We start from the raw sequence: 15,318 nt of genomic DNA on the forward strand, positions 1-15,318 counted from the left end.
TAACTTTAAGAAGCATAGCAAGAAATAACCGAATGAGAAAGTTCCTAAAATTGTTCAAAGGCCGAGCATGTTGAAGGTTTCACCTGTGATAGACAGTATTGCTATGTGTTACCTTAAATTTGAAATTTGGATGACTGATCAAAACACCCACAGGGTCTTATAATATCATAGTTTGACACTCTTTGATTGAAAGACAGAATTATCGCACAGATCAGGTCTGCACTGACGCCACACCCGACAAAACTACATCAAACATGCCAACATTAAACAAGATTGGCAGGAAATAAACACATGAGATTAAATCATGATCAGCCTCAGCATTTTGGCACAATTTTGTGAATAGCCAAAGGGGGTTGGGGGGGGGGGGGGTCAGTGAGTAATCTGATCCCATTATTACATCTTACGACCACTCTATCTTGATAAAACTACAGTTGCTTAGCCCTTGCCCTTGTCTTAATCTGGTGCAGATACTCAAGGGTCAAAAAGAAGATTAAAATAAAGAATAGCAGTATCTGTGACATCAGTAAACTTGGGAAAGTTTGACAGTGAGATCTAATTAAAAACAGTTCACCAGATGAAACTGTTAAGATAAAACAAAATGTATCTCTTCTGAAACTGACATTTCCAATGATTTCTGGGGCCAAAAATTGTACTAGTTATTCAAAGGATGTGAGACATTTGAGTTAAGGAAACTATCACAACTAAAATATATATTTCGTGCAAACACAGCAATAATGGCTTGAATTTGTTTGCTAGAAGTCCTAAAAATATTATGACTAAAATTGCAGCATTGGATAACGGAAAGTTTAATGCTGCAACGTTTAAGAATACACAGCCATCAAAATAGTCATTTTCAATTTATATTAAAAAAAAACTCATCTTCGAGAAAAATCACCTCCAAGAGCACAAATGAGTGATTTTATGTGTCAATTTTGAGATATTTGAATATTATTTTGACCAAACATAAAGTCCCTTTGGTTCTGTGTACAGAAACAGCAATACAGCCTTGTATTTGTGAAGCAATCTTCCCACTTTGCATATTTTCATGCAATTGCTGATAACTTATTCCTCTATCTCACACTGAAGAATATAAAACAGCTTTCATAGATAAGAATGGGCATTAACAGAAAGCCAAAAACGTTTCAAGTCTGAATAGCAACAATGAACTGAACTTACAAAATTTGAAGCAATTTATAACAGCTTTAGGAATTGGAATAACAGCAACAGCAGCACCATGGCAACGTATTGATACATACAGGTCTGGCTCAGGGAAGTAGTATCCGTGGCTTGCTCTATGCAATGAACACTTAGAGTGGCTGCTGACCAATCCAGTTGCAGGATGCTGTTTTTCTTCTGCAACAGAGACTGGCATGCCGCTGATCCAACATTTGCTCTGGTGACTTGAGTCCCCTTTGCCTGGCAGGTGTTAGGCGAACTATCCTTATTGCTGATACTGTGCCACGCTTGCTGCGAATTAGTGTCATCTACTAAGATGGAAGCCAGGTTTCTCCAGAAGGGACCATCCATTATCACGTCGGTGTCAGATTGTGATTCCAACGGCAGGGGACTGAGGCCAACTTTGGTAACTGCTTGGGCAGAGGCGATTCCCCCTACGCCCTCTGACGTCTGAGGAGGAGCATCGTCCTCGAGTGACAGGAACCGTTGCTGATCGGATGCTGACGCGTTGCTATCCCCAGATGGGGCCTGGCTGGAGGAGTTTGCATCTGAATAGGCACTGTTGCTCGACGAAGATGATTCTCTGGATTGATTATTAACAGGCATGGGATCAAATGACAACTGATTCAACTGAGACAAGGCCGCTAGAGTGTCCTTCTCCATTTCCTGCCAGAGCGGCGATGACTGCGGCACCGCCGCTGACGAGAACGTGAAAGCAGGTTGTTCCTCTCGGGAGGATGAACCAGTCGCTGCATTTCCATCCTCTCGTTCTCTCTCCTGACGTATCTGACAAGCTATCCTCTCCTGCGCGAGAAAGTCCATAGACTGCTCTTCCTTAAAGGGGGGTAGATTAATACGTGCGTCGGAGGAAAAGTTACGACCGGGCGAGCGGTCTACGTCGGTAGAGGAGGAGCAGACAGAGAGACATGCAAGGGTGGATTTTGGAAACTGTGCGAGAAGGTTAATATTAGCATGAAGAGACTGCAGTTCTAACGGACATTGAGACCAACTTACAACATCAGCTTGAAACCTACCTAAGTGAGTGAAAAGATTCTTGGCCACTTGAAGCATGGACTGTGGATTGGGAGAAAGAAATATTAACAGAATGATTAATAAACAAAATAAAATGACATAAAGTATGTTGCAAAATTACTTATACTCTAGTCAACTTTGATACATTCTTTAACTTTATCAGTATTTTATTTAGCACAGCTTTATCTTTCAACTTTTGAGGCAAACTTATAAAATTAGAAAGCTTTGTTGGAGGTTGTTCACTAGTGAAAAATTAACAGCTTCTTCTTACCTTCGTTAGTGAATTACAAAGCTAATTACAAACAATATCCCCTTGGAAGCACACATACTTATAGTGTTTAGCTCTAAGGTAACATGTTTTTCATCATACCGATATTCCTTCTCAGCAAGCCCATCCATAAGTACTTTACCTTTGCATTCCCTGCAGACTCTAATAAAACATGGATCCGTTTTTTTTCTTATATGTATCAAATTTTAGTTATGTGCAAAAAGAAATTACAACCACAGGCTTTATTTGGATATGAAGGGGAAAAAAAAGTCAAAACTAAGTAGTTGGCACCTCTAAATGAAAGTAGAAAGTGAGTGGAAAAAATATATAATATATACATATAGATATATATATAAATATATATATATATATGCGAAGGTATACATATATATATATATATATATATATATATATATATAAATATATATATATATATATATAAATATATAAATATGAATATGTAGGCATAAACCAGAGATATCTCTTGTGGGATTAGATCAGTTGTATTCCCTTCACGTTTAATATTTATCTTGAATTTTCATGATTAAGTCGCCAAGTGACATACAATATGTTAGATCCCTAGTGGGTGGGAGAACATTTCTTCTCATTACCCTTTCCAGCATCATGATTACTTTCTGTTAATAAGCTTTTTCTATCGTGAAACACTGGATTTTTTCTTCTACTTTTTTTTCCCTGTCGATAACTGAGATATATAATCTTCGGCTGCAATACACGAATAGAAAAGACGACGAAAATCAGAAGAGCAAGGGGCAAAAAAAAATAATAAACTAATAAATTAATCAAACAAAAATAAAGCACTGTGAACCAAATTCGGGCTATTATTGCCAGAGATGATGCAGTTGTGTTTGGAAAATTGACTGTCCAGAGAGAAATTAATGCATGAGAGAGGATCAATATTAAAACCCCTAGAGAGACAAGTGCTCAGAAGGTCAGCCTCTCTGAAGATGAAGAGTTGACATCTCCTAGCTGGAATATAATCCAATGGAAGCTGACAGCAGTGGCACTGATTTGTTGCCTTACGGATTCATGCAGTTTAATAATTGAATGGTGGCATGGAGTAATAATACTCTTTTTCACAGTTATTAGGGACAGGATAATCAGTTAAGCAGATTTGGTTATCAACTTTGGGATGCGATGATACGACGATAACTCGATATTTCGTTACTGTTCGGTGCCGGGGAGAATAAGAAGTGAACATGATTTGGAGAAGTTACGCACAGCGTTTAGTATTGTCATGTTTGAATAATGAAAGAGATAGTGATGGAAGTTTTCAATCTACTTTGGGTAATTATTCCAAAAAAAAAAGATAAAAAAAAAGGAAAATGCTTGAGAAATATTGGCAATGTGGCAGTAAATATCTTCCCAACATATATAGAATTATTTTGAAAGGGTTGTGACATTTTGGGCCTTAGGAGGACTGTCAAAAACAGACAGGCTTTTCAAAGATGCTCTTTAAAACTGACTTCACTGACTTCTTCTAAAAGCTATGAAAGGTTTTCAAAACATGTCCATTTTGAAAGCATCAGGAAGGTATCTCAGCAAAATATAATGTATTAAAAGTTAATACAACTGAGGTGACAGTAAAATAATGGTCATTCACCTTCAACATGAACAAGCATTTTATTGAGCTACTATCTAACCACTTCCTTTTCATTGTTGTCTCTTTGTATTTCTTTTGGGGGGGGGGGGAGAGGGGGGTTCACTCTTTCTCAAACCATTGTTTGTCTCTGGAGATAACTTGGAAGAGCAGAATGTTCTTGTGAGACATTCTGAATTTTTTTGAGTACATTTAAGTTGCTGGGGATAGAGAAGACCTTTAAGATCAAACTTTGAAGTTCTTCTACATTCCGAAGTTATAAATTCCAGATTTGTTTGCATGTCTCTATGACAGAGGGATTTCATCTGCTCTTTTCTGGCTTAGAACATTAATTATCAAGTTTCAGATTATTATAAACGACAGCGCTCTGATATGCTGACAGCAAAGTAATAACGACACTGGGGGAACCACATGATTATTAACCCGTAGGCAGGCGGGTAGCCAGGAATTTGCCAAGGTAGGGGCGAACCTGTAGGCAAACTATCAGAGCCGTAGATTCTGCATTGAAAACTATCTGTTGGCGCTACGCGTACAAGAAAAGTTTGGCTGAAAATGCCTCCCAGATCGCTGGAAATGGCACTTCCAAGGCCTTCTAAGTTGCATCTAAGCTTGAAATTACCAGCGATATCATAAAAACATACAAAAAAATATGCTCAAGGGGGGGCTGTCGCCCCCTTTGCCCCCCCCCCCTTGGCTATGCGCCTGCCTGTAGGTAAATAGTCTAGACCTCACCTGAGTGTCCTGTTTAAGTTCTCTCTCTGTCTGTAGGGCAAGGGTACTCGTAAGGACGGGTACCGTGTACCTGAAGCAGTGTCGAATCACCTTGATGTCCACTGCACTGAAACTGTTGGAAAAACAGAAATAGAACAATTTTTTTTTTAATATCCTTTAAGGGAGATAAATCTATCAATATCAAGATGGATGCCAATTTCAAATTCAAATATGAAAATGAGTCATCCCTCGAATATGACATGTTGAAACATTAATGTTGCGTGAAATTAGCCCCAATGCTCCTCATCTCATCAATATTGCAATCTATACACAGGAGAGGTTTCTTTAAGGGTAACAACTATCAGCCACCATCTCAAGGCCTCTAAACTGGAGCTCCAGGAAAAAATGACTCAGAGGGTAGACCTCTCATCTCATTAATGTAAAATAGCTTCATTAATTGAAGTGTACATATATGCAATACAGTTGTACAGTTTTCTTCAAGGCTGGATAAAAATATACTTTTTAATAATCAGGAGTCCTATGCTCTTTATTTAATACAGAAATTAACTGTTGAATGAAGAAAAAAAGAGTAAAGCAGATAGACACTTTTTCCGATCATTTCCCCAAACATTTTATATGTCACCCATCCTTGAACGTCTGGGTCAGATTGACAAGGTGTTATGATGATAATTAAGTATTATTACATGAAATTGATAAGATGCAAACATTCGTGTGATCGTTGAGACAATATTGCTAAATCAACCAACAAAACTTTCAGTATCCCATTAGATGATGATGATGATAATAATAAGAATATTAATATTATTAATCATAATCATAATAACTAAATTTTTTATAGCACAACTATCCAGAAAAGAAGCTGTTCGATGCACTTCACAAACAAAGTGAGAATTAAAAAAGATGAGTTTTTATAGTTTTTTCTTTTATAAGAGAGTTCATAGATGGAGGGGTCCTCCTTATGCCCTGTTACCTGCTGCCTCTCAGTTTATTTATTGCACAAGCTACGGCTACTACTTTGGACGTTGCATTGTTGATGACCGGAACACAGATGAAGTTGTTCAGGGTGACCTCTAACTTCTCTGAAAGTGTCTTCTTCTCTTCCTATCATTTCATAACGAAATTGAAGAGAGAGAAAAAAAACAGTCAATTGGTGAGTAAACATCTTCAAAAATAGATTGGAAGTGTTATCTTCCAATTTTACAAATGCTACTCCACATGTCATGGTCAATGTCAGCGAGGAAAAAAGGGCTTTCAGGGTGAGAGAGAATGAAAGAGCATCTAGAAGTTTCCACATGCGTGACCATTACCAGAATTCCTAGCATATTTGGGGGGCACTACATGTTGACCTATAAACCTGATGAATTATTAATTATTTATAAAAAAGTTACAATAGCTATTTGCCATATGAAATTGCTGATATGGGAATGATGTTCCAAAGATTTCATTGAATAAGTGCTTGCTTGATTTACTTTCATGAGATTTCTTAACACATAATAACATGATACATGTGTCACTTTATACAGTATACATATACCCCACCAGCACAATAGACTGATTGCAATGTGGAATATAGAACAACATGAAACATTTTATACATGTGACATATTCAAAAGCTAAACAATAAACTGAATTAAAAAAAAACCTTGGATTAATTAGTACTTGGTAGAATTATTTCAATCTAGATTGGGTAATTAGACTTCTCATAATTAATTTTTTACTGGATGGTATAATTTGCATACATGATGTTGATCTGATATCCTTACAGGTTTCCCACCAAAGGAATTTGAATTGCTATAGAGTACAGTATGCTGAGACATATCACATGACAAAGATAGATACAAGTAACACAAGCTACAAACCAATTTAAGTATGTGAATATACTTGTGTGCCTTCTTCCTATTTGTACAACAAATATGTGTATGTGTGTCCAGTAATGAGGTAGATGGGAGTGTAGGGATGGATGAGATAGGGAGGGGGGGGGGGTACGATAGGGTGCTGGATGGGAGGTAACGATGGGATATAGTGAAATGTGGATAAGGGCATGTTTTAAGTAACCAGAACAATACTTAACTTAATTGCTGATTTTAATTTGATTGAAAGTGATGCCATCACTGCAACTTCATTTGTTGAGCATAATCCAAGGTATTGTTGTGTTTTTTGATACAGTGTGTCATAATGGGATCTGACATGGTTTAAGTATGCACCTAATTGTTACTTGATTTAACATATTCTGCAGTCACTACGTTAAGCTGAGACAGATTTTTAGTAAAGTTTGAATAGGTAAAATACTCCCAAAATTATTCTTGCCCTTGTTCTGTTATTCTTGATTACCAGTTGTTCACTCCTTGCTTCCTGCCTTATGCCCCCCACCCCACCCCCACCCCCAAAATAAAGGAATGTTAATGATATGCATGTAGCACACTGCTTTAATGGTCCAGAAAACCGTCTCAATGTACACTCATTTGTGGTTTACATTGGTAACAATAGAGTGCAACTGGGTTTAACAAGCAAGTCTGCCATTTGCCTTTGAACAACAACATGTAAGCCAATTGATCTTTCACTGTTCACACAACCATCACGAAATAGGCATTGCAAACAAAGTGGATTAGTGAAGGTGTGAACATGCACCAGTTACAGTAGCTAATATTTCCTATCACAAATTGTCTCTATATACTTGCTTATATGTTGTGCAGATGTATGCCGTTTTACAGTGAAGTTGTGAACCCAGAGGTGGCACAATAAACAGACTCTTGCTGGGTATGGTTTGTCTATAGACAATCCTTGCACAGAAAGCTATGAATGAATGATTTCTGACAATTATCCCAAAAATTAACTACTTTTGAAGCAGCTTTTTGCTTATTGTGTCCATTATTTCTCAAAAGAGAAAAGAAAAAACATGAACGAATACAGAAATGCAACTTGTGAAGATTGACTATATAAATATATATATGTATAGTTGTATACATATATATGCAGATTTGAGATGTTAAGAGAGATAACAATTCACTCCTTATCAACTCTCCACTGCTATATTGATTGGTATAATCTAGGTATTATAGTTATTTTTCTGGTACATTTCATATGATAACTACACTTAAGGAGTGTTAGGTCAGTGGTTAATGCCGTTGCCTTCCAATCATAAGGTCCCCAGTTCGAGTCACTCCAAGATTAATGTTTGTCGTCCAGTTACAGAGTTGTTGACAATTGACAATTCCTAATCATGGACGTTAAATATGAATCTTAGAGACTGACTTTGGTCAGCTTGCGGCTTTGATAAGCCAATGAGGCTTCTTCGCGAGTTACTACTTGCAGGAGGATCTAAAATACATACATACAATACATACATACATACACTGATTGTGACGGTACCCACACAGTTAAACATGGCATAGCACTTATGCTTTGCTCTATGCATTATATATATATATATATACTGTATATATATATATATATATATATATATATATATATACTGTATATATATATATATATACGTACATATATGTGTATATTTTTCACATAATAAGAAGCTAATTTTATATTCTCACAGGAGGGAGAAATACGTCCTGCATTTTCAACATCTAAATAAACAAATAAAATGTTTTTAAACATGAAAATGATCACATATGAAAATAATGTCAGTATCTCTTCCCGGTTTACAAACAAAAACAGGAGTCAAAATTCTAGATTTTTAGCCAAAGTTAAAATTTGTGAAATTGTAGGCCTGATCGAAGTATACAAGTAAAATTAATTAGTTGGTGGTGAATGTATCCATGCACTCATACACAATCTATTCATAAAGCAAAACAGCAGGTTTGGGGTTGTGTTCTCCCAAATCTGCTAGAAAGAGTGAAACTGGTCACTGATAATCAATACTTAACACTTCTTTCACTACCCACTCTGAGGGTGCCCTCATTCAATACTGGAAAATTCAATTTGACCATCCTCGATATCTTGGTACAGTCACAAAATCGTTGTGAAGTTATTTTCCGAAATTTCTTATCAGGATAAGCTGTTAAAAATGTCAAGGCATATGTACAGATGGTAATTTTAATATTTCATGCTTTTTAAGAGAGTTTGACCAGATCCTTTCACACATAGCCACTGAGTCCAAAACAAATGCTGCAGCAGCAACTGCCAAATCCAGCAGATCTGCAGCTAAGATGAAACATTATCAGACAATAGAGATCATCTCTGCAGAGTGACCCGCAGTGAGTGTGTCTATTGCGTAAGGTTGTCAAGGACAATGGATTAGGTCCTACGCAGCCTAGCTGCGAGACTCTGTAGTCCATTTAGCACATGTGCTACTTTTGACATGGTATGTCACTGTAACTTTCACTGATAAGCTGCTCACTTTGATTTTTCATACTAATGAGATACAAAAAAGATACGCCACTGGATTCTGTGCGGAACGGTCATCGAGTTTAGGAATTAACGCTAGATGATTCGTAAGCTCAGTAGAGATCTGCAGTTATCTCCTTCGGGGATATTTATCATTTCTTGCAAACATTCCGGCTTTATCGTAAACAAACTGACACAACTTTTAAACAGAATAACACTGAAGGAGGATTAAGATGTAAACCAAACCATGGATACATTAGTGTGATGATAATGAGAGTAAAAGCTGACATGCTGGAAATAAAATCAACTCGTTTTATAGCAAAAGTTAAGAAACCTACCCGACTATAGCCATCATGGAATGTATTAAGGAACGAAGTGTCGAGTGCAACTTTTTATCTAACATGACGGTTCTGACGAAATTGGTGTTAATTAATATGATGGTTGGTGTACAGTGACAAAGTGTTCCCTACCTTCCTATACTGTTCATGGTACATAAATACAGCTGCACAGATATACACTGTATAGCTGCCATGTTTCAAAGTAAGACTGTAGCCTCTTGCAATTTTAATCTACATAGCCTTTAATAATGGAAACAGCTAGAGGTTACACAGCAAGAGAACGGAAAATCATGTTTTGTTTTTCTGAGGCACTCTCATGAATTATTTCTCTCATTAACAGGAAGTCAGCAGCTGACTTTAATGCAGTCGCGTCGTTTGGGAAATCTGGCCTCACTCTGTCAGAGTCTGATCAAGCCATCGAAGATGAAGTCATTGCCGTTGAAGGCCAAGACTAAACTACAGATCAAAATCAGAAAGATGATCAACATTTTTAACCGCTGTCCATTTAGCAGAATTTGCGAAGTTGTAGGTACATACCATCCTACCTCATGTTTTAATCATCATAACAACCTAAAGGTTATTCTGGAGTTGGGCATAAATGGATCTAACTGTTAGTCAAGCTCTCCAAGCACAATTCTGTGGTAATGACTTGAAGAAAATTCTCCTCATAACACTTGCACTAGAGTTCACACGAACAACCATCAGCAGGGCATTGATTAATCGCCCACGGTAGTTCCTACTGACAAGGTCAGGAGTTAGGCTGTGAGATCCACCAAGCTTAACCTTCTCACAACCCCCCTCTCCCCCCCCCCCCTGCCGGCCTTGAGCAAAGCCTTCTTGCATCGTTAACAAATCTCTGGATATTCCACAGTGTCACCGAGCGCTCTGATAAAGTGGGAACGGTAAGAAAGACTTCCGACAGTTTGACTGTTTGGTAAATCCTACTGCAGGGTATCAGTGAACTCCATATGTTTTTGAATGTTAAGACATTTGTCAAACCTATCAGGAAATTGGTGTGAGGCCATTCACCTCGCACAACAAATTATGGAGATGTTTGCTTTTGCATTCGTAATGAGAAATATCTATGACGGAATCTTTCTTTCTATCAAGGTTGGTACATGTCTATCAATGTTGGTATCAGACGATGTGTGGATAAACGTTAATATTTTCGAGATGGCATAATTTTGTGACTTCCTGAAGGAAATGACGGCAAGAAATGCAAATGAGTACAGAAGAATGAATATCACGTTATGATATTAAGTGAATATCTGATGAAAATCTTCATGATGTTCTACATCTTTCATCACTAAGACACTCTCTCATCACTAAGACACCTATCAGCTGCTGTTCCCAGACCCTCTAACCCCCCCCCCCCCACCAACCATATCCATCTTAATTTTCAAGCCAAGGACAGGTGACATTAATTCATTCACTATGTACAACACTCACTTTTCTCTCTTCAGTGCAAAAACTGTCCCCCATATAAACTGATACCCCCCACCCCTCCCAGAAGCTAGATATACCAGCTCTCTTCACTTAAACTTCATTATGCATTCAATCTTGACAGCCAAAATAACATTTATTTGATACTTGTGTCGTAGAAAGTAATCACACAACCATGACAATGAACATCTTTATTTTCAGGCAAATTCCATACATGGGAGATATCACAAATTTAGTGTTCCTTCACACCCAAGGCAGAAGGCTTGATCAAGTCTAATATGACATCATTGAGCCTCATCATGTGCTTCAATGTTTTTGTTTTTTCATGTTTCTTTATATTTTACAATATTTATTGTCTATAATGAAGGAGGGTTTTCCAACTGCAGAATCACGGCCTAAAGATGACACCAGTTTCAGTGTTAACACTTGTAAAAAATCTGCCTAAACATGAAACAGAACGAGAAAGTAAATATCCTAGTGACACTACCTGATTGACGTCAAAGATTTACAAAACGACAGCCGCCGCCCATGTACTACATGTAAACTAGGATATTTCCCCAAAGGGAAGGACGATCTTTCTTGGCTGTTACGGGAGACGGTCATCATGAAAACCTTATTCAAATAACCTCAGGATGGGACTTGGGTTTGTGTCTCCTTTTCCAAAACTCGACCAGACTTACCTCGCTAATGTCTTGTTGAGTTAGAACCTTCTTCTCGACCACAACAGAGTTGAAATATGTCAGGGGAATCTGTCAACAAAATTGAAAAAGCAGTCACTTGATATTTTAAAGAAACACCGATACCTCATCCTGCAGGCAGAGTTAATGTAATTTATTCTTCGTTTGGGTCCGACGGTATACATTCTCCTCTCTCCTCTCTTCTCTTAACGAAACAAAATGAATTATTAACGAGCATTATTATTTCATACTGATGAGGTTAATCAATCACACCTCTACATCAGGTGAAACATAAAAGGATCACATCTGATGGCTTTGAACCGAGCAGATACTGATCGCTATTATTCAGCTAGTATCATGTTCATTTTCTAATCCCCATCTAGTAAACTAGGCCGCTAAGGTATCCATTTCAGACGATGAATGAAACAGTAGCAAGACAGAACACGAAATGAGAAATCCCCACGTACAGTAGCACACCTAGGAATTCATTTCCAGGGTGTTTTGCATTCATTTGGCATCCCTAAAACCTTTTTTTAAATTTAAGAAACAGATGAAAAAACTCGTCTGGTTAAATTTGCTTCGGGCAGATCCTTCTAGGAACTGTCCAATATTCAAAGATGAAATAGGGGAGCGTTTAAAGTTGATGTCTTGTGTCAATGACTGGAACTTGAGTGTGTTCCAATACAATAGCATTGTCCTTTATTAATGATCTCACGGACTGTTATCTTTTTCCCCCTGTACAAGCTTTGCTCTCATTTAAGAACACAAGGGAGATCTGATACTACCGAGCTGAACAATATTGTAACATGAACACTGAGAGGGGGATTGAGGGGGAGGGCGTTACCTGCCCTCATCCTTTCTGAATAAGCACAGACTGGTAAGAATCTAAGGCCTTGTGCACACTTAAGAACGCACTCGTACATCAAGTCCGTAAGGGCGATTAATTCCATTAGTGTGAACGCTCGCTTACTCATACTTCAAGTCTGTGTACGGTCTTAAGAATAATCCTCCTTTCGGGGTTTCTTCAACCCCTCTTGCGGTCTTAATAAATGCAATGTGAACGGTGGCAGACTTAATGGTGACCGGAGATATTTGATTGAGTTATATAATATAGATCTGCTCTATCCAGTTGCAATTGGGAGGGTATTTCTGAATGTGCAGGAAGTACGTGTGTGCTTGTACACATATCAGAATGTTGCCTTTCTTAAACGAAACACAACCAAACGACGATATACGTGAACACAGCTAATTTTCTTTGAACCGATTCGACCAAACATTGGGGAAAAGCTGCCATTAAGGTTGTGAGACAAAAACAAACAGAACAACAGTCCACATAAATCTAATAAACTTTACTTCATTGTATGCCGAACTCACAGTAGTGGCCAAAATCAGTAAGTTTATGTTCATTTCAGAACGGATGATTGGGGGTTCGGTTGCTACGTCAGTTAGTAAAAGGCTAAAACCATTACGTCTGGCCTGGCCTATAATGAAGTTTCATTAGCCTACTCATAGACCTTACAAGGTCTTTAAACCTAACATTAATTGCCTTCGATGTTGGATTAGCCTCAAATACCACATCAGCAGTAAAACACTGATTAGCAAGATCGTTTGCTCATCCATTTGAAGGGTTTAGAAGAAATTTGAATCTGGGTTAATGTGTAGTGGTAATGGTAGTAGTAAGGAGTGGTTCGAGTACAGTATACTGTTTATGTGCGATGATTGAACATTGCAGTGCAGTGGTTTATGGAGTAGTACGTACTAGTACAACACATACAGTAAAGACAATGGCAAAGAACAGGGAAAATGTAAACAGCTGATATGACGTTCTCACGCCTGCGCAGTATATTAATCTCGCAAGCAGACTTCAAGCAAAATTCCCTCATTCTTAAATGTGAATGCATCTTGTTCTTTACTAGATGATCCTCCTCGCGGACTTACTATCAATAATCGCCCTCGCGTTCTTAAATGTGAACAAGGCCTGCAACTACATGTGCTGTAAAAACAAAACTAGCTAATTGATTTGTAAGCAACTATCCTGCATATTGTTCTTTCGTCGAACGGTGAACGGCCGCCCGTTCTTAACTGTGGACAGGTCTGGGGTCAACTTAAATATAACCTCAAGCAAAAACGAGATCGTGATTCTCCCCTGAATTCTCAAATGTAAACATGGCCAAAACTGTTTCTTACTTATAAACTTACAGACTTACAAACGGTGCGTCATGGCTAAAAGCTTCCTCCCCGACTCGCTTGTTTGATCTACGAGTTGTGAGAGCAGAAGTTTCAGAGGAAGACCAAAGAAATAATGAAGTACAAAGCTCAGAGCACAGGTTGATCTTTTACAACATGATCATTAAACATCCCAAAGGACTACAGCTTCCTCTCTACAGATCTAAACATTAATTGTACTCTTTAATTTGATTATATAGAAATCTTATAAAGTATTATGTTAAACTTCAAGAAACGTCTAAATAAGATGCTGTACATATATATATGTATATATATATATATATATATATTTGTGCCCATACTTAATTCAAGGCAAGTGACGAAGTCACTCCATTTGTAGGAGTTTATAGCATTTGTATGTACAGTCACTGTCGTTCCTTAGTACACTTAACATTTGCTTAGCCCCACCTTCTTCAGTCTGTTAACGCCACCCTTGTACCTGCTGGACTCTAGCGGACATTGCGAGGGGAGAATCTGAGAAAGCCGCTAGCCGATAAAATCACGCATTGAGGAAATATAAATGACACCATCAACTTCTAGAGCACACTATAGAGCATATATGATGATAGACACACTCACACAGCACCAGCGACCATTTGTTGGAGAGTATGGAAGTATTCAAATTTAACGAGAGAAATGACTGAGAGGTGCGTGATATGTAGATCACAAAGTTCATACTTTTTAATCGACATTATTTCATATCGATATGAGATGAATTAAACGTCCACGGGTCACAGGCAGTGTTCCATCTATGATACTAACACGAACAGGTTATTACATTTCTGATTTGTCAACAAACCAGAAGAATCCAACGCATTTGCCGACAAATGCAATTTCTAGTTATTATATATATATTTATATATATGGAAAACGAGAAAATTATGATTTAAACTAGACCAATTTTCTCACGAAAGAGCCCTTTGATGAAAAGCACAGAAACGAAACCAATCGTGAACGTATTATTTTTAACACAAAATGAAAGCGAAATTCAAATTTTTGCCAAAATTTTCATTTCATTGGAAATATTCTACTGTCAGCCTCTTCTCTTGCAGATATAATCTGTGCAATGAACTCCACAGGATGGAAGTTCCAGATGAATATGTTTTGAGGTCAACACAGAATAAATTTGATGCTGTTGAATATTGTTGTGTAGAAATTTTGAGATCATCACTGAAGTTTATTTATCATAATGGTATTAAAAATTATATTAATGTTCTGACTGTACAAACTACTTTAATATCACATGTTTGCCTAAATAGTGTAGCCCTGAAAAAGAAAAAAAAAACCAACACATTTCCATTACTAAGAAATGCATGCATTTCCTTAACATACTTCCTTCACAAACAATACATATAAAAGTTACGTAATATTACCTTTTTATAATCTCTTGTTTGTTTTAACCTCTTATTGTACTTATATAACCTCCTATTGTTTTTTTCTTATATAACCTCCTATTGTATTTTTAAT

General features: G+C 37.5%; 1 protein-coding gene across 5 annotated transcripts in view; it reads right to left on the minus strand.

Annotated features, from left to right (window-relative positions):
* LOC139980075 (cGMP-dependent 3',5'-cyclic phosphodiesterase-like) overlaps positions 1-15,318 on the minus strand; it is a 126,876-nt gene that overhangs the window by 22,684 nt on the left and 88,874 nt on the right. For 4 of the 5 annotated variants that reach the window (XM_071991441.1, XM_071991440.1, XM_071991443.1 and 1 more), the window contains 4 exons: positions 11,629-11,697; positions 5,797-5,927; positions 4,827-4,938; positions 1,257-2,250 (listed from right to left, as the gene is read on the minus strand). In XM_071991441.1, the coding sequence (XP_071847542.1) occupies positions 1,257-2,250; positions 4,827-4,938; positions 5,797-5,927; positions 11,629-11,697 (1,306 nt within the window). The remainder of the gene's footprint in view (positions 1-1,256; positions 2,251-4,826; positions 4,939-5,796; positions 5,928-11,628; positions 11,698-15,318) is intronic. The other variant, XM_071991444.1, reaches the window with a different exon arrangement.

This window comes from Apostichopus japonicus, chromosome 14 (genome assembly GCF_037975245.1).
Source record: "Apostichopus japonicus isolate 1M-3 chromosome 14, ASM3797524v1, whole genome shotgun sequence".
Classification (NCBI taxonomy): domain Eukaryota; kingdom Metazoa; phylum Echinodermata; class Holothuroidea; order Aspidochirotida; family Stichopodidae; genus Apostichopus; species Apostichopus japonicus.